At 42.3% G+C, this 20,052-nt stretch overlaps 2 protein-coding genes across 3 annotated transcripts; one reads left to right on the top strand and one right to left on the bottom strand.

Annotated features, from left to right (window-relative positions):
- Positions 379-3,221, bottom strand: LOC8086209 (probable receptor-like protein kinase At5g61350). The gene has a single exon (XM_002463808.2). The coding sequence runs from the start codon at positions 3,059-3,061 to the stop codon at positions 524-526; it is 2,538 nt and encodes an 845-aa protein (XP_002463853.2). The 5' UTR covers positions 3,062-3,221; the 3' UTR covers positions 379-523.
- LOC8085914 (transcription factor bHLH123) lies at positions 15,759-19,741 on the top strand. 2 transcript variants are annotated; one of them, XM_002466372.2, is made up of 7 exons: positions 15,759-15,956; positions 16,067-16,528; positions 16,735-16,842; positions 17,226-17,291; positions 18,127-18,192; positions 18,464-18,517; positions 18,633-19,741. In XM_002466372.2, exons 2-7 carry the CDS (start codon positions 16,097-16,099, stop codon positions 18,879-18,881), a joined length of 975 nt encoding a protein of 324 aa, XP_002466417.1. In that variant the 5' UTR covers positions 15,759-15,956; positions 16,067-16,096; the 3' UTR covers positions 18,882-19,741. The 2 variants fall into 2 exon arrangements, with proteins under 2 accessions (XP_002466417.1, XP_021315929.1); XM_021460254.1 differs by lacking the exon at positions 17,226-17,291.

Raw genomic sequence — 20,052 nt, 5'->3', positions numbered from 1 at the left:
ATAGTATATGTGCTACAATAGAACATTTGTGATAACAAATATAAGTGATAATTTATAATGCATAGGTTAACAACTGATGTGCCTTGTTCTATTGTCGGTTAGTTACACATAGCATATTTGTACAACAGTACAACATGTATACACTTCCATAGTACCTGTTTCACAATTATCCTAGCAATTGTATTTCACTATTACTTGTTATCACTTTCTAGTTTGTACACTTCAAATATTTGGAACAAGAATTAAGTTCAGTAGACCAAGCAATTACTTTACCTCCAAGAGTCAAATCAAATAATTAAATTTAAGAATTCGACACTACAGTTTAGTTTACAAATAGTTTGAGAATGCTCTCTAGTTCATTGAATGTAACCTCAATCATACAAAACAATAACTAGATCTTTGAAGTAGAAACAAAATAATGTACATCTTTATATCTGGAGCCCATATCATTTTCCATGACTGGACAACAAAAATGTAATACTGGATTACTACAGTTGCAAATCTTGGTGATGTGATCATATTGTTATCTTCCTTGAACAGGTGGCCCTGCACTTCTAGATTTCTCCATGTCATCATACACTGAGTCATTGAAGTGCTTCATTGGTATCCCGCTGCTGGTTCCATCAACAACATCACCCTTTTCTTGAAGTTGCAAGGCAAATTCAAGTTTCCACAAAACATCTCCCATTGATGGACGGTCGACTCCATAGTCAGCAAGGCATTTTTCAGCAGCCTCAGCAAACATCTCAAGTGAATCAGGCCTGATTTGACCTGCAATGTGAGGATCAATTATTTTGCTGAGCTCTCCCTTGCGGTACCATGTAAGGGCCCATTCTGCGAGGTTCACCTGGTCTCTTGGAAGTGCTGGATTGATGGCTGGCCTTGCACACAGTACCTCAAAGAGTACCACCCCGAATGAGTATACATCTGATTTCTCTGTTAGTTGTTGACGTCTGAAGTACTCTGGATCAAGGTAGCCAAAACTTCCTTTGACAGCAGTGCTGACATGAGTTTGCTCTAGGGATGGAGCAGCTTTTGATAGGCCAAAATCAGCAACCTTGGCCACAAAATTTTCATCAAGGAGAATGTTAGTAGTCTTGACATCACGGTGAATTATACCCTGAGCTGCACCTGTATGAAGATAATGCAGGCCTTTTGCTGCCCCAATGCTAATTTCTAAGCGTTGCTTCCAAGATAGAGGCTTCAGGTTTGTAGCACCATATAGATGATCCCTGAGTGGACCGTTTGACATGAACTCATAAACCAGGATCATCTCATTATTCTCATCACAGCAACCAATGAGTGAAACCAGGTGGCGGTGACGAAGCTTTGACAACATTTGAATTTCAGTCAGGAATTCGTTCATACCTTGATCAGAAGATGGATTGCCTCTCTTGATAGCTAGCTTTGTACCATCCTCAAGAACACCAAGATAAACCTTCCCAAAGCCACCGACACCAATGACATCCTTTTCTTCAAAGTTTTTTGTGGCTTTCTGAATTTCAGCGAAGGTGAAATAGCGGCCCAGTCCATAAGCACTAGATGCAAACAGGCTAGAAAAACCACTCTTGGTCCTTGTGGAGCCAAAGCGACTTCTGGAGAGCCTGCTGCAGCTGTTCATGAAGCTGGACTGGTTGGAGTTGAGTCGAAGGAACCAAAAGCTGTCTGTCTTCTGCCACTCTGGCCTTTGGTTTCGCCTGCAGCACATAACTATGACCAATGCAGCTGCAATCACTGCCAAAGAAAGACCTATGCCAGTTAGTATCCTCTTACCAAGATGTGAGCTTGTTTTTGGTGAAAATAGGCCATCTAAGCTGTTTGCTTGGTTGCTTATTTTCATGACTTCAAGACCATTAAGGATGGCATCAGTATTGCTGGAGTCGGTTGTGCTTGGGCCAACCTGCACTAGAAGGGTGGAGTTGATGATGCTGGATGAGTCCACGGTGAAGTCCTGGTAGTAGGCTACTGCAAGGCCCATTGTCAAGCTTGAGAGGTCAAGGTTGGATACACCCATCATGCCATTTATGTACACATTGAAGTAGAGGCTATTGAGTGCCTTGCTTATAATATCACAGAAATGTAGGCGGATGAGGTACTTGAATCCTGGCTCTGCTTCCATTTCCCAGGTTATGTTGAATCTTGCTTGTGAGGTATTTGTCGATGCTGTCTGCTGTGCTGTTGAGTATATGTTTGCTGGAGCAATGAGTGGTGTGACTGCCTTGTCATCAGGGTACTTGATGGTTCTAGGAGGAACCCAAGCCGCCTGTGCTGCTGTCTCAAGCTTCAAAAAAGGTGCATCTGGTAACCAGGTCCTCCCTAGTGTGTCATTGAAGGCTGTCACAAGTGCACCCCCCATGTTGAGCCGGTAGACTACCTGCAATGCATTGTTGGAGATATCAAATTGTTCTTGACGAGGCAGGCCATTGGTGGTATTTGGAATTAGGGTGGGTGGCACCGAGACAATTTCAATAGCATTGATGAATGCTATTGAGTCCTTCTTTGGGGTGAAAATGATCTTCAAGGTTTCTCCCTGTGTTACAACAATATACTCCTTAAGGATGGGGTTAAGAGGACTGGCTATGAAGGAGAAGTCATGGAGAAGAACCATATTGTCAGTGAACACAGAGAATGTTGCTGAAGTGAGGTTGTATTTTTTGTCAGGAATAGGTAAGAAGTAGAGACGGATCCAATGGCGGCCAGGCTGCGAGACAAAGAAGCTATAAGTTGAAACATCAGAGAAAACTCTTGCAGATAGGTAGAGTGGGGATAATGGTGAAGCAGCAGTTGGAGAATTGTTAGCTGTGATCTTGATGTCCACTGGGGTGGACAGAAAAGATACTGACTCTGGATCAGAGCGGAATGTCCTGCCATCATCAAGCTGCACAGAACCAGAAGCTCCGCAGCTAATGAGGTAGTTGTCTTGAGGTACAAACGGACCCTTCTGTGATGCAATTGCATTGGTGCTGGTTACACTAGTGATACCAAGGATGGAGAGGATGATAAACATTGGTACTCTCTTCCACTCAAGCATGCTTCTAGCCATCTTTGTTGATGTTGGCATCAGAAGCACCAGTATGTAGCAAAACTTACTGGTGGTTTCTCATGGGGAGGAAAGTGGTCTCAGGGTTTGAAGAAGAGGGAAAGGGTGCAGGGATGGATGAGGTCTGTGGTTCCCTTTTGGAGGGAATGGATTGATTACAGAGATATAAGGTATTGGTTGAGTGCACGTCCAGATGAGATCAGGTTGCAACTTAAATATCATGTCTAATTATTAACTGGCCATTATCGTCAAATATTTCTTTTCCGAGCTCCTGTACTGCTGACGTGTGGACGTCAAATAAGGGAGCTTGCAGGCCAATAGCTGGAGTACAATAGTCAGGCTTGAATAATTTAAGCATAGCTATCTAGGTGTTGCACTTTGGTATCTTTTTCATAAAAGAAAAAAGGATAGCTGTATCATGTTGGTTTATTCCGGTAGGTTGAGATTTGGAATCTGAGAGCTCTTTTCTTGCAATGGTTTGTTGTATGATATTGATGGAGGAACTAATCAATCTAATTACCAGTTGGTTCTTTGCTGTTTACCAGCAAATGGCTTAAGTAATTGTAACCAAACTGAGTTTGAAAAGGAGGTTAGTTTGTCAAACACGGTTATGAGGGATGACCATCATTATCTTAGATTCCAGTGCCCCACTTATTGATGTAATCAACATAACTATCTCGGTTATTATGTTTGTAGTATATCTTTTCCCTAAAATGGATCTGGTTTGATCTCAGAACCTTTTGTAGTCTGTCTGTTCAGGAATCACATACTTAAGCTTCCTGTCATCCTGTGCAACGCCTTGAATAAGACTACCACCTTTCATTTTCTTATCATGCAGACATGTCTTGTTCCAGCAAAACGTGCAACCCAAGTTATTGCCCATCTGCCTGTACAAGATCATATTGTTATTTTTAGTCTAACAAAGAGCATTTCGCATCCTGATTTTCCTTGTAGGTGCTGAACTAGAGGGGGGCACATTGGTCCACTATGCCCGATTGCAGCTGTAGATCACGTAAGTGGCTCTCCATTTCTCTGCTCATGTATCTTTGTTTGACCAGCTACTTAGTGGGGCACCAATAACTTTAGCTGCTATGGAGCATCCAATCGTTTAGTCAAAGCGTTCCTTACAAAATTTGAGACCATGTTCCGAAGAAAGAAAATGGAAGTGCGATGTAGGATCTTGAACATGGGGGTTCACGTCTGTAGTCTGAGTGTGGCTGCTTTGTACGACACCGGAATTTGGCAGGCCCATGCTAGGCCCATCATTTGTCTATTAGGGTCTTCTAGAGATCCTGAACCACAAGGAAAGCCCATTAGAATTTGCCATGAGTGTTTCTCTTGTCGTTTGGGTTTGGGCCTTGTTTAGTTCCAAAATATTTTGGACAAAATATAAAATTTTTTGCTATTTTGCATTTTGGAAGTAAACATGCCCTTTATTTTGGCCCTAAACTTTTTGCAAAATTAAATAGGGACATTGGTCTTGTTTAGTTCCAATTTTTTTTTGCAAAATGGACATTGTAGCACTTTCGTTTGTATTTGACAAAAATTGTCCAATAATAGAATAATTAGGCTCAAAAGATTCATCTCACAAATTACATATAAACTATGCAATTAGTTATTTTTTATCTGTATTTAATGCTTTATACATGTGCCGCAAGATTTGATGTGATAGAGAATCTAAAAAATTTTGCAAAATTGTTTGGGAAGTAAACATCAAAACCAAAAAATTTTGGTGTTAGAGTTTTGGTGGGCTGCTTAAGGTTTTGGGTTTTTGGATTTTTTGCAAAATACTTGAGGAACTAAACAAGGCATTGGAACCCTCAATTTTCACGTAACTCCCTCAACTTTTAAAACCATTCATCTCATATCGTGGCTCTGTTATAACCGATCTTAAAGGCGGTTTTGTCTTTTATTTATTTATTTATTTATTTTAGTTGAATCTTCAAAAAAATTATAATAAATCATAGAAAAATCATAAAATAGCAAATTCACTTTCATTGGACTCCAGTAGATCTACACAGTGAATATATAACATGATATACTTTATAAAGTTTTTTGTTGTACCTTTAGATCTATGTTTTTTTAGTTAAATGGAATAATTTATAGTTGCAGTTTTTATGGTCTAATTGTGGTGAATTTTTTATACTAGGCTAATTATTATATTCTTAAACTGTAGTAAAAATTTCATACTCATTGGATCATGTATAACTTAGTTATAGATTTTATTTATATTTATGCTTGTTAAGTATGAATAAATCTATAACTAACCTACATATGATCCAATGAGTATGAAATTTTTACTACAATTCAATCATGCAATAATTAACTTACCATAAAAATTTCATCACAGTTGGACCATAGAACTGTAGCTATGAATTATTCCAATTAATTACAAAAAGCATAGATCTAAAGTCACAACAAAAACTCTATACTAAATATACCATATTATTTGTTCACTGTGTAGATCTACTCATGTAAAATCCAACAAAATTAAATTTCCTATTTTATGATTTTTCAAAGATTCAGCTGAAATAAATAAAAAAAGAAAAGACAAAACCAACTTCAAAACTGCTTATAATAGGGCCAGGGATGTAAGATGAATGATTTTAAAAGTTGAGGGATGTGTTTTCCCTGGTTTTGAAGTTTAGGGAGAAAAAGCGGATTTTTGCGAAAGTTGAGGTAATATGGACTTTTCCGTTTGGGTTCTTTCACAAAGGCAAGCGGTGGGCAGTGGGCTTACTGTGAAGCTCTGCTTTAAGATATTGCTGCGGCCTGCGGGATGCGTGATTCACCATCTTTTAAGCTGCATTTCTTCTAAAAAATCTGTGCCTTTTCTTCTTCTGTAAACCCTTTTTCTAAGAATGGGCATGGATTTTTTTTCATGAATTCAATTTACAACTTATATTTAACTAATTCTCCAGTTTGTCTAGCTGAAACTGAAAAGTTAGTTAATCAAGTTGAACTAGAGTGGTGGTGAAATGAGCTCAATGGTTGTGAAGCGTGATAACCTAACATTTAGATCTTGTCCTGTTTTGGTAATAAGCTCAAACTATTTAGTGAAATTTGAATCTGTGAACAGGAATGTAGAGTACATCTTTTTTCTGTTCTGTCTCTTTCATTCAGTAAAAAAAAGGCTTAATCTTTGCTTATGAGGAACAAACTAGCAGCAGCTGTTATTTATCCTTTGCCCGATTCCAAGCCAAGTAGGCAACCCGTGATCTGTTGGGCCATACATGCACAAATGGAGACAAGTTTGCATTCAGAAAATCAAATTAAGGTAGGCCACCTTGTGCGACCTTTTCACAGGCAGACAATTCCATAGTCTAGTTACTTTGATTGTGATGTCAACGTTCGTGTACTTAATCCGAGCACAGCCTCGGCCTCGCTCTCATTCCACAAGACAAGCACCCCTTCACGAGCAGCTAAGTTATGTAGGCGTGCCGAAATGGACGCCTAGCTACCAACTGTCCTTTAATTTAGTTATTATTTGTCACCTCATGATTCACAGCATAAAATTTCTCATATCGTCTGTCTGGATCGTGATGTACGTCGCAGCCAGCCAAAACCGTTCGTGTCCAAACAAATGATGACTGATAAGTATGAACAGATTATGATTGCAGGCCTATTCAGGACTTCATTTTTGTTTTCTGTTCCTGTCTGTGTCGTAAGAAACCTTGCACAATACATTTTCCTCTAACTGATTAGTGGGCCCTTGTTAGACTGTCATGAGGCTGACAGCTCAGCCTGCAGAAGCATCTTGCAATATGGATGGATGCGGCAAAGTAATATACTACTAGTTCTACAAAATCGAAGAGTTGGACTCTGAACTGGTGTTCGTCGTCTATCCAGCGTCACTTGAAGTGAGGCCGTAGAGTAGGCTAGTAATCAACATTAGGAAATGAGGCCATCATTGTCTCTGGAAGTCTGTTGGTGTTTGGATTTTGCGGCCTCCCCCGTATGCATTGCATTCCCACAAGATTGAGGAACCATCGAATTTGGAGTTTGCCGCCTAGTTAGGCAATGGCAATCAAGTAGGAGCTACTACGGACCTACTGTATGCTTTGATATGACCAGGATTTAACTATGCACTCAACTTGGTAAAGCTGTCTTTCCCATCAAATGCTTTTTTTTTATAGTACTACGATTTGCATCTCCTTGCATGCTAGTACCGCGATTCCTTTTGGTTTGGTACTGGCAGGCAGGTCTGGCGGAACACGGACGATGGACGGACGGCCTGACTTGTTTGGAGACCATTCATTTGATTCTTGCACCGGTTCTTTTCTCAAATTAGTTAAAAGCTAGCACTAGATGCCTACACAGAATAGAAGGTCCACAGCCGTTCATCCTACACCAGAAAAAAGCAGCGCTAGATGCCTCCTCCTCATGTTGGTATTGCAAATTTGCAATTGAAGTTCCCAAAATCACCTGGTATTCTTGAAACACGTTTTCCTTGCAGGTATACACGATTGTGTACCATACAGCATCACGTACCACGGTGTAAGTAGATTCTATGAGCGCGACAGGTCGAGGCATGCGTGGTTGGGAGTTGGACGTACCCAACCCAGCTACAGGACACGCGACAAGCCAAGCCACGCCTTCTTCAAGGGCTTCTCGGGGTCGGCATGTCGGAGACTTGACCCCACAGTATCCGAGGCCCCAGTAAACAAACCAGCCAGAGCTCTCTGTGTAGTATACTACACGTGAAGGGAAGAGAAGAAGGAAAGAAGCCCATGGAGCAAGAGCAGCACGAGCCCACCTGGGGTTCGGCCCGCCCGAGATAAGAAAAGGGCGAGAGTTGCAGTCCACGCGTACTCCCCTCCCGGAGTCCCGATAGCTCTAGTAGACGGTAATCGTATAGTAGGATCTATCGACAGAAGAAAGGGAAACGACAAGTCCTACGCAAACATGTCTGTCTCCGGCGTGGGCCCGCTGCGCATCGCGGTCGTTGGTCTGTCGCGTAGGCGGCGACGCGGGGACAAGGCTAGGGTTAAACGACCGACCACAAACCCAGACATATCTGTGGACCTAATTGCCTCGTCTACGCATGTGGCAACACCACAAACTTGCGAAATGTCAAGTCACGGCGGCTACAGTATAGGTCTGCCTAGAGGCTACAGGAGCTGGTCGTTTTATGCAGTGTTTCACCAGCTCACATGCCACAGTTCCGGGCTTTCGGATTGTTTGTTTGGTCATGGCTTCTGCAGACTCACTTAGGGCCGGTTTAGAATAGATCCACCACTAAAAGAATAGTTATAATGACCTAATTTTTTATTGGGATAGGCTCCACGTGTTAGTGTATGAAAAAAAATCTTTTTTTTCCAAATGTTCTAGGACAGCTCCAACACTATTTTTTTGTTGGAATGGCCTAATTTGCCACTGGGATAGGAAGAAAAATCTTCTTCCTAATTCTTCCTTCTCCACGTGGCTCGACAGGGTGTAGCCGGCCATGGCGGACGGTGGCCACGATCGAGCCCCTGGTCGGTGTAGAGGTGGCGTGACCGAATCCGGGGCTAGGGGTGAGCGGATCCAGGGATGGGGCGAGCGCGCGATGTCACACCCATATTTTAAGAACAAAATAGGATGCATAAAAGACTCATATGTGCCCCAGGAATAGTCGCACACATAAGTAGACAAATCTCAAATGTACCATTGCAGTGTTTATTACATAGCGGAATATCATAAATCACATAGTCTCATACAAAAATGATAGCATAAAGTAATCCACGCTCTCGACGGAAGCTCCACACAGGGACACTGTTGACTGGTTGACTCCAAACCTAGTACTCATAACGGTAATCCTCATTCCAGTCATCTTCATTATCATTTCCTGAGGTGTTGGGAAATTGCAAGAGTGAGCACATATCGTACTCAACAAGTATAACCAGGGGTTCATGAGGCTCAAGTAGCTGACACTGGTTTGACTGCATTTAGCTTTTAATAGTGGATAGCATGTTCATAATTAAATAGCAATTGTCAAGGAAGCATAAATAATCCATTAATCCCATGATCATGTGTAAGCATAATTAATCCATTGCATAAACGATAATCACATGAACATAACAACTTAATAAGCTCATCGTCGGCACAGCAAGAACCCCCAAGGCCGCTCATAACCGTGAGCACGGCTAGTATACCAGTTTTACACTCTGCAGAGGTTGTACATCTTTACCCATGAGTCATGATTTACCCTTTCGCCCGAGGCCCGTCGACCTCTTAACCCACTACCAAGGAAGGTCGGCAGGGATCACTATGAAGCCTTTCAAAAGTTCGTCTAACATGTTAGGGCCGCAAGGTTTCCTTTGCGAGCAGATATAGATACCCCCCTTCCGAATGGCACAATGACGCGCAGCCTATACACATAGGGACAGGGGCTCGCACTATACCCGTGTCGGTTCAGCCCCTCTAGCGCCCTTTCGGGTAACCTCTAACAAGCTAGAAAAGGTCTCCATACTGAGCTAAAGCCAGAGCCATTATAGCCCTCATGGTTGCACTGTTGTCCCGGTGATCACTTACAGACAAGATCTCATATAGTTATTTGTCATCTTATAACGTTCATTGCATAGCTATTAATCATCTTACAAGATCATGGATTATATTAAGCACTAGCACATCTACACCAAATGCATAACAAGTAGGTAGCAAGGAATACAGGTAACAATCATCTATGATTTTGCTAAGGTCGACAAGGTGATGGCATGCATATAATATATATGTAGTTATAAGTGAATAGGTAACAAGGATGATCCCAAGTTATACTTGCCTTGACTAAAGCTCTCCTGAGCCTGCTGGTCCTCAAAAGCCTGGTTTTGATCACCAACGTACGGCTCACCGTCTATTTCCCAAACATCAATCAACAACACGCAATCCAATGGGGACAATCATACACAAGGCAAACAAGGTATAATTAGAACATTACACCAATCAGTGGTAAAACAAATATAAAAGTTTATGAAAATATTCTACACAGCGCTACGATCACACAAACGTAAAGATCACGAAAATCGGAATTAAAACGGAAAAGATATGAATTTTCTAAGATTTTATATAGAAAAAGTAATCAATTAAATAGGATCACGAAATTAAACAGTTACAAAACAGAGAATAAATAGTTCTAACATGTAGAGCATATAATTACGAACCTAACGCAATTTGGATGGACAAAAACGGAGTTGAAATGAGTATTTTATGAGCAAAACAAAATCAGTGGCATTTCTGTAATTTCTGGAAAGCGTAATTTACTCAGCCCGCAGAGAATACGTTTTTGAAAACGAAAGGCGTAAAACTGAGTAGGCGCTTTGGACTGCGGGTGAAATCTCAGATTATCCAGGGGCTCTTAAACAAATTTCACCCCGAAGGGGTATCTTCTGTTTGGGGCCGTTGATCTTGGATCCAACGGTGGAAATCCCACCAGGGGGCCTGCGGCGGCCGGCCGGCCGGATGGGCACCCGACACGGCGGCGCCATGGGCATGGTCCCTGGAGCTCGCCGTTTCTTCGATTCAGAGCACGAAAAAGAAAACGAAACCACCAGGCGGTGGAGAAACTCACCAGGAACTCACCTAGACGCCTTGCTCGCACCAGGAGAGAACAGGGAAGGCTCGCGGCGACAGAGGGTGCTCCCAAACTCGGTGAGATTCGTTTTAGCGCGACAGCGGGTTCTAGGGCAAAGTTCTTGCGGCGTAGATGGAAAAACCGAGACGCGAGGCATCACTAGGAGCTTTATAGGGCTCGGTTTGATCTCAACATGCCAAATCCCGGGAGAATCGGGATTTTGGTTGGCGCCGGTCTAAGTCCGGTTCGGCTCCGTCTCGTGAAGAAGGAAGGAGGAGAAGGCGCCCGCTGCCATGCGGGCCCGCGCTGCCAGTGAGAGAAGCGGGGCGGGGCCCGGTCGTCAGCCGAAGGGGAGAAGGAGGCGCGCGCGTTGGGCCGGGGGAGGGAGCTGGGCCGCGCGAGGGGTGAGAGGGGGGGGAAGCTCGGGCTGCGGCCTGGGATTTCTTTTTTTTCTTTTTTTTTTGTTTTCTTTTTCCAAGACAAATTCCAAAAAGGCTTTTTGAGTAGAATTTGAGAGCAAATAAATTTCAACAAATATCAGCAGCACAAAATAAATGCTATTCTCAGCATGAATGCAAAAGCATGTTGCTGGTCTTATGATGAATTTTATTCTCCACAAAATATTTGATTTGCTAAATTCAATGCCCATAAAAATATTTAAATAAATCCAATTAAATCCTATTAATTGAAATTCAAATTTCGGGTGTTACACGCGACCAGCCCGAGGTGGGGGAGGCTGGCTGGGGGTGGCACGAGGCCGACCATGGGTGATGCGAGTGAATTCGAAGTTGATCCACATATACTTTCTTTGTTTCAAATTCTAAGACATATTTTCTATTTCAAGTACATAGTTTATCTAGACAGGATATTTATCTACAGAGTATACATTATTATCTAAACAACATTTATTTATGCATATAGTAAAAACTATTAATTTTAGAAAAGACAAACTTATTTAGAACGAAGAAAGTATCATTTTTAATTTTGACTCTGTAAAAACACGAAAATGAGAATAGTTCGGTTCTCTTGAGATTAATATCCCACCTTTTCATCCTTCAAAGAAGCGTGCCCAAAGTTTTTTTTTTGTCAAAGCGCTTTATCAATTTGTAAGACCCAGTTTGTTTGAGCTGTAATTTTAGAGCTTTTGGCTTAAAAGTTAACTTTATAGCTTTTGGCTTCTGAAAAAACAGAAAAAAAAACTCCTCAAGATGTGATTTTTAGTGTTAAGTTCATTTCCTCAAGAACCAGGTTTTTATCTTTTCGAAAGCTAGCTCAATAGTTAGGCAATTTGTTTCAATTTTTGGTTTCTAATTGGCAGAACTGCATAAAAGTTGAAACAAACATACTCTAAGAGTCATTTATATGCCTTTTGTTGCTTTCGGTTTCAATGAGTAGTTAGGGTCTCCGTAGTAGGATTTTTGTTGAGGCTTCTCCATCAGCTTAAGTAAAAAACCTACTAAACAAGCACAGACAGGAACTACTTTTGAAGACAAAACTAATAAAAAAGATGAAGCTATTTTAGTGTTAGAAGCCGAATCTACTAAAATGTGGTTTTTATCGGCTTCTTCATTTTTAGAAGCTCAAGCCTTATTCAAGTGCACCCTAGCACGTGTTTCACAAGATTTCTTGTGGCTCATTCTCTGTAGTATTGTATTTCATAGAAGTTGTTTTTCTCTCTTAGCAAAAAGAACATGAAGCCAGAAGAAACCATGATTTATGGCTCTGGTGCTGAGAGCGAGGAAGAATCCTAGCCCTCAGTACTTGCGAAGTTTAGTGTCATAATATCCAGCAAATTCTCCTCATTTTAGCCCATTGAATAATTGAAGCCATATATAAACAGGAAGAAGCCATGATTTATAATATCCAGCAAATTCTCCTCATTTTAGCCCATTGAATAATTGAAGCCATATATAAACAGGAAGAAGCCATGATTTATGATTCCTCCAACATGCATGTTCGTTTTATTGAAATTTGACTTATGCTGAAATTTTATACCACTAAAGTAGTGCTGCAGAACAAAGCCTTATATAAACAGAATCATATTGTTTTTTACCTTTAGCGATGTTTTGGACCAAAAATTCTCGATGCCATTATATTGTTTTTGTTTATATTCCACACTCCTGCAATATTGTCATAAATAGACTTTTACATGTATGTGTGAACATGTGTATAGGCTGTAATAAAGCATGTTTGCTAGTTAAAAATATAGTAAAACGTGTTTAAAATGACTTGGCTTATCAATCCTTTAAATAGTGTTGATAGACTTTTACTGTACAATATCAATTAGCGACCGATATTGAGGCTATTCGCTTGACAAAAATGTCATGGCTAAAAATATTGTTTGCTGATTTGTTGTGAGAGAAAAATACTACTGAAATGGCTAGCAGATTCGGCAGATAACCTCAAGCGAACAGGCACAATACAACAATATCGATGCTATATTTATTTATAGAGATAATTCTTTCTTATAACTCATAAAATGTTCTAGTTGAGGCTACTTTTTTTTTGTGAAAGCATTAAGTGTCAAACTTAAGACCTTATTACCTTGTTTGATATGTAGTTTTAGGGCTTTTTAGCTTGAAAGCTAATTTTATACCTTTTGGCTTATGAATTTTCGCTATTTACTTTTTGTTATAACTTTTTAGGTTTTCAGCACACGAAAAAAATCCTTAAAATGTGATTTTAGTTTTTAGTCCATTTCCTCATAAATCAGGTTTCTTGCTTTCAAAATCTAGCTCAACAATTAGGCTATTTGATTTTGCTTCTTGGTTCTGACCCGGCGGAACCGTAGAAGTCAACAACAAGTTGAAACAAAATAGGCCTAAGTTATTTACATACCTTGAGTTGCTTTCGGTTTTGATGAGTAGTCAGGGCCTCTTTCCAGAGCTTTTGTTGAGGCTTAATTAAAAACCCTACTAAACAAGTACACATTAAATAGCTTTTGAAGCCAAAACTAACGAAAAAAAGGTAATCCTGAAGCCGTTTTAGTGCAAGAGACGGAATCTACTAAAATGTGATTTTTACTGATTTCTTCCTTTTTTATTAGAAGCTCAAACCCCTACTGAAGAGCACCTTGTACTTGCAAAGCTTAGTGTCATGATATCGAGGAATATCCTCCTCATCTTAAGTCCATCGAATAATTGAAGCCATATATATTGATGTTTAGATCTGGAAAAAATATCTAACGTTTTGCTGTTTTTAGCCAAACAAAAACCCAAGCCGGAACTATGTCCAACTTTTGGTTTCTTTGACGTCATTTTACCCGCATATCTCACAAGAAAAATAAAAGAACACATACCTACTTAATAACTATGGCCTTATTTAGATTTAAAAACTTTTTAGATTTTGATACTATAACATTTTTGTTTGTATTCAACAACTATTGTTCAACCACGAACTAACTAGACTTAAAAAAAATTATACAAATTACAGATAAATCGTGTAGTTAGTTATTTTTTATATATATTTAATGTTTTATATATGTGTCATAAGATTATATGTGATGGAGAATCTTGAAAAGTTTTTAAATTTGAGTGGAACTAAACAAGGCCTGTAATATGGTTCATGAGCTGAACGTAACATTATGCTCTCCACAAAAAGATAGGTCCGGTTGGACCCACTTAAAGATGAGCAACGGGCCGTGCTACCGGGCCGTGCCTTTATAGGCCACTGTGCCTGCTTGACGGCTCAGGCACGCCCCGTGGGCTGATTTTTGGGTCGGGCTGGACCGAAAGCACGAGGCCCAATAGTCCTTCGGGTCGGCCAATGGCCCGCTATATAAAAAACACTAAATTTAATACAGAATTTAACAAAGCATAAGTTCATTACATTCAAGTCACAGATATTAATACTTCACAATTCACATAACACAATATACTCTCAGATCATATTTCACTTGTCAAAAGTCACAAGTTTCACTCACAGAACCTCATACTTCAAGTTTCACAAATTCCCTGATACCAGGCTGACACCGTGCTTGCTGTTAAAAGCGGGCCGTGTCGTGCCGTCCAGCGGGCTGAGGGGTCAGCCCAAGCACGGCCTGCTACGTGCTTCGGGCCGGCCCGGGACCAATTAGGATCGGGCCGTGCCGTGCTTGGATCGGACCAAATCACTGTGCTTTGGGCCGTGTCTTTGACCCGTGGGTTGCATGCTCAACTTTAGACCTAGTGGAAATCTGGTCTACATCACTGGAAATAATACAATGCAGCATGTACATTTTCAGCATTGCTTATCTAGACCATCCAAATATGCTTTGAGATTCGTGCTGCTACACTTTTCTCCAATGTTTCACATTTTTCCCTACTGTTTCATACACACTCTCTCCATTATTTCACACATCTCGATACAAACTCAACGGTGTAGATACGCAATGCTCAACATATACATACAAAAAAAAACTGCTTCTCTTTCCAATAATACAATGCAGCATGTACAGGTTCAGCATTGCTTATCTAGACCATCCAAATATGCTTTGAGATTCGTGCTGCTACACTTTTCTCCAATGTTTCACATTTTTCCCTACTGTTTCATACACTCTCTCTCCATTATTTCACACATCTCGATACAAACTCAACGGTGTAGATAAGCAATGCTCAACATATACATAAAAAAATGCTTTCGGCTCTTTCCATCGATCTTGTGCTGCTGCTCTCTTTTAGGCCTTGTTTACTTCCACCTAAAATCCTAAAAATTTTTAAGATTGTCCGTCACATCGAATCTTTAAATGCATGCATGAAATATTAAATATAGATGAAAATAAAAACTAATTGCACAGTTTGGTCGAAATTGACGAAACGAATTTTTTGAGCCTAATTAGTCCATAATTGGATAATAATTTTCACAAACAAACGAAAGTGCTACAGTGTCGTGAAATATTTTCCCCCAGGAAGTAAACACGGCCTTACACACTGGTCAATCGATTGTTGCCTATAGATAGGCGAAACGAGCAAGCAGGGGTGAATCTACGTGCATTCATTGGGGTCAGCTGACTCCGATAACTTGCCAGAAATTCACTTAAAGCTCTTTAATTCACCTACAAATTATTCTTTCAAATAAAAAATTAATAAGTGTTTGACTCCATTATTTAGTCCTTGACCCCAGTGACATAATATAATGGATTCGCCCTTGCGAGCAAGCACAGACGACGGAAAAATGGTCCCCTTTCTTTCACCAGACCTGAGCCGAGCTCGGCCCGTCTCTCTCCAATCCCGTGCTGCTCTCCCCAATTAAAACCCTTCAAAAGTCCAAGGCGAGTTCAAGTGTGTATATGAATCTGAACACACAGACAGAGCTCAGAGAGACACAGCTTCCGCACAAGGCTACAACAAGGCGCGAAACTTCTTTGACCCAAACAGAGGACCCCGACTGGTACCAATCTTCCTTCTCCCCTCTCTTCTTGCATCCAAAATAGCCGCCCATCTGATCTTGTTGCCACACCCCTCCTCGCTTGTAACTCGTCATCTCCTTCTCCTCTGCAGTGGCAGTAGTACCAGCTGCTTCTAGTGATCATGGTGAAGGAAGAGGAGATCATGGCGGAGGCAGGAGGAGGACGCGGCGGCTACATGGACCTGCTTGGTCTCGGAGAAGACGACTACCTGCTGTGCCTGTCCCCTTCCTCCTACTTCGCTTCCAGCGTCGTCTCTGCCACGACCACCAGCGCCACCACCACTGCTGCCGCGTCGTCGCCTACCTGCGCCTCCTACCTGGACATGGCTCCTGCCTACCACCACATGCTGAGCTTCGCTGGCCAAGATCAGCAGTACCATGGCGACGGCGTCCTCGGCTTCCAGTACTACGGCGCCGGCGATCATGCGATTCCGGCGGCTGTCCCGCAGAAGTCCAGCCCGACCACCGAGTGCTCCTCCATCTCCTCCATGTCGTCCTCGCCGCCTGCGACGGCCATCTCCGCCGTCTCCTGCTCAAAGCCACAGGCTTTCAAGGTGCGTTTCCATCCGGATTATATTGGCTCTTTATCGTCGAGGAAAAAAATACATGTTGTTTCTTGCATTGTGAATAATAAGTGATGGTTTGGATGGTGTCTGTGTTGGGGACGGTCTTTGCGCGGTTCATGAACGGTTGTCGCTGAAATTTCTGCAATAAACAACGCAGTACAGTACGTAGTTGGTAATTGTTGGTTCTTGTGCAGAAGAAGGGATCAAGGAGCAGTGAGCAAAGAAAGGCTGCGTCTGCCGCCGCCGCCGCCCCCGCTGCTCCGGCTGCTGCTGGTGGTGGTGCTACGAACAAGAGGCCCAGGGTTAGTTGCTTTGTTTAGTTCTAAAATTTTTTGCAAAATCGACACCGTAGCACTTTCGTTTGTATTTGACAAAAATTGTCCAATCATAGCTCAAAAGATTCGTCTCATCAATTTCGACCAAACTGTATAATTATTTTTTATTTTCATCTATATTTAATACTTTATGCAGACGTCTAAAGATTCGATGTGACGGAGAATCTGAAAAATTTTGCAAAATTTTTTGGAACTAAACAAGGCCCTAGCTTGAGTGGTTTTGCTAATCAACTGTGGTCCAATCTGGCACTGATTAGTACTAGACCTAATTAGTGAGCTGTTCATGTTTCGCTAATCAATCAGTTCATTCATTAATCCAAAATCATAAAAAAAAATCATTTTTTTATTAGGTAAGGAGGGAGAGGCTCGGGGAGAGGATCATAGCTCTGCAGCAGCTGGTTTCTCCGTTCGGAAAGGTAAAAAGGGTAGCGTTTCAGGCTTTTGGCGATACGCCCTTTACTCGCTCGCTGTACCTGTAGGAGTACTTGCCTTTCGGCGTTTCCTTTGCTGGTGCAAACGTAGACAGCCAAAATTTAACTGCGAGCCTTTCTCCTGCCGTGAAAGCAAACACACAGCAATGCAGCATCCCCTGTCACATTACTACTCTGAGCCAAAGAAAGCGGTCAAAGTGACATGGAGTACTGATACGCATTAACCGACGTGCAGTGCATACATATCTCTTGCTTGCTGGTGCTGCATCTGCATGCTAGGAGTAGCAACAGAAGCAGTTAATTAGGGCAGTGGATTAACCCTGCTGGTGCTGCATCTGCATGCTAGGGCCCTGTTTAGTTCCCTACCTAAAATTTTTTCATCCATCCCATCGAATCTTTGGACACAAGCATGGAACATTAAATGTAGATAAAAAAATAAACTAATTACACAGTTTAGTTAAGAATCGCGAGACGAATCTTTTAAGCCTAGTTACTCCATGATTAGCCTTAAGTGCTACAGTAACCCACATATGCTAATGACATATTAATTATGCTTAATAAATTTGTCTTGCAGTTTCCTGACGAGATATGTAATTTGTTTTTTTATTAGTTTCTAAAAACCTCTCCCGACATCCTTCCGACACATCCGATGTGACATCCAAAAAATTTTCGTTCCCAATCTAAACAGGCCCTAGGAGTAGCAGCAGCAGCAGTTAATTAGGGCAGTGGATTAACCCTGTCGCCCTCTTTTTGACCTTTGACTGACGGGTTGATATGAACTGCATTTGCATGGACTGTGATGCTGATGCGGTGCTGCCAGTCTGATACGGCTTCCGTTCTGCACGAGGCGCTGGGATACATACGCTTCCTGCACGACCAAGTTCAGGTGCGCTGTTTACTAGTATAATAATACTCTCTCCCTATCTCTCGATACATACGAACACGCGCAGTACACGATGCTTGGTACAGTGTGTGTTCCTGCCATGTCTATGTATAATGTATGTATCCCGGAATCCCAGTAAAATGTCTGTATATCTTTTGCGTATACGGAGTGCTGTACGTACTCCTGTGGTGGCTAGGTCTGCTGGTCAGGTCTGGTGCACCGTGCTGCACCCACTGTTTGGGACTTAACTGGCACCGGTCGCTTTTCGTGTCAGGTCCTGAGCTCGCCGTACATGCAGCGCCAGCCGGCCTCAGCAGCGCACGTCCCGGTAAGCAAGCGGCAAACGCCAACCCAAACCCAAACTTATTACCGCCAGTAATTACTACTGTACAGTAATTAACCGGACTTTTTTAATTAACACCGGTGCTCGTACTTTGGCGCAGGAGAGCGCGGCGGGGACGGTGGTGGAGCCGCCGCGGCCGAAGGACCTGAGGAGCCGGGGCCTGTGCCTGGTGCCCGTCTCCTGCACGGAGCACCTCGCCGGCAACAGCCACGGCGGCAACGGCGCCGACCTCTGGTCCGTGGCGGCGGGGATGGCGAAGGCGGCCGCGGACAAGGGCCCTGCCGGCGGAATGCTGCTGCCTGGTGGTGGTGGTGGTGGTGGTTACCCTCGTCAAGGGCACCTGGCCTAGCTGACTGCGGACACACTTGCTTTACAGATTATGCGAAGGGTTTAGGGCTTTCAGTAGGCTCTTTTGGGGGCTAATCAGTTCCGGCCGTACTCCATAACCTTTTGCTTGTCTAAAGTAAACTTTTGGGGGGCCGGGTGCTGCTGCTTTTGGTGGGTAAAAAAGGCGCAGGGATCCATATTTGATCACAGATGCCACAGCAGCCAGGATGCGATGCAAATGCAACTATGCAAGCGTCAAGTGTGCATTGTTTTGGATGGGGGGTTTTGGTTGTCTTAACTTTAGCTTAAGCTTAAGAGAGAAGGGTGGTAGTAGTAGAAGACAGTGATGTGAGGATGCCGAGATCTTTGGGCACGAATGTCCCTGTGCTGTCACGCCCATTGAATGAATGCTACTCCTCCGTCGATGTTGCCTGCTCGGGAGTCGTGCATTGCATTGCATTGCATTGCATGGGTGATTTCCCCTCACCTGCTTGTTGATCTCGGCAATCGGTTTGCCATCCATCCATGGTCCTTGGAAGTTGGAACTGCAACAAGCCACTGCAATTTCATGCATTGTTTTTTCGAGGCTCATGACGGTGCAGTGCTGCACATCGGAGACGACTCGTTGAAGACTTTTGTACAGTGCGTTGTTCTCGTTCATGTTCATCCGACAGTACGGATCCGCTTCCATAGCTTTTGGGCAAAGCAGGTCCACTGGACGAGCGTCGCCAGTGGTTCAAAAAGGCTAGCAAAAAGGAAGGAACCTCGCCCTGTTTATTTGCTTGTAAAAAATTGTAAAAACGGCAGGCCGACTATCGCAGGCCTGAGTTAGTGAGTTCTGTTTATGGCCTCTCAAAAGACCAAAATATAATGCTTCAATAAGGTGTTTCATTCGCACGTTTACTTTCACATCATTTTGTAGAATTTTGAAAAAATTGATCAAAAGATTGAACATAGGACGAACTGAAATGACTATCGTGTTAGAAAGTATAAAGTAAGTAGTTTTAATATGGTGTCGCGTCAAATCGTTTTTACCTTTAGTTTAATCAAAAATTTTAAAATATGACATCCACATATAGATACTAAAAATAAGTGTTTTTTAGGGGATGATTCTAAAAATAAGTGCCATCATCATCCAAACGGCGAGGACAGATTGAGGTCGGCCTGGGATTGGACAGAGTCGCGGCCCGATC

Source organism: Sorghum bicolor, chromosome 1, assembly GCF_000003195.3.
Source record: "Sorghum bicolor cultivar BTx623 chromosome 1, Sorghum_bicolor_NCBIv3, whole genome shotgun sequence".
Lineage (NCBI taxonomy): Eukaryota > Viridiplantae > Streptophyta > Magnoliopsida > Poales > Poaceae > Sorghum > Sorghum bicolor.
This window is presented reverse-complemented; position numbering and strand designations above follow the sequence as displayed.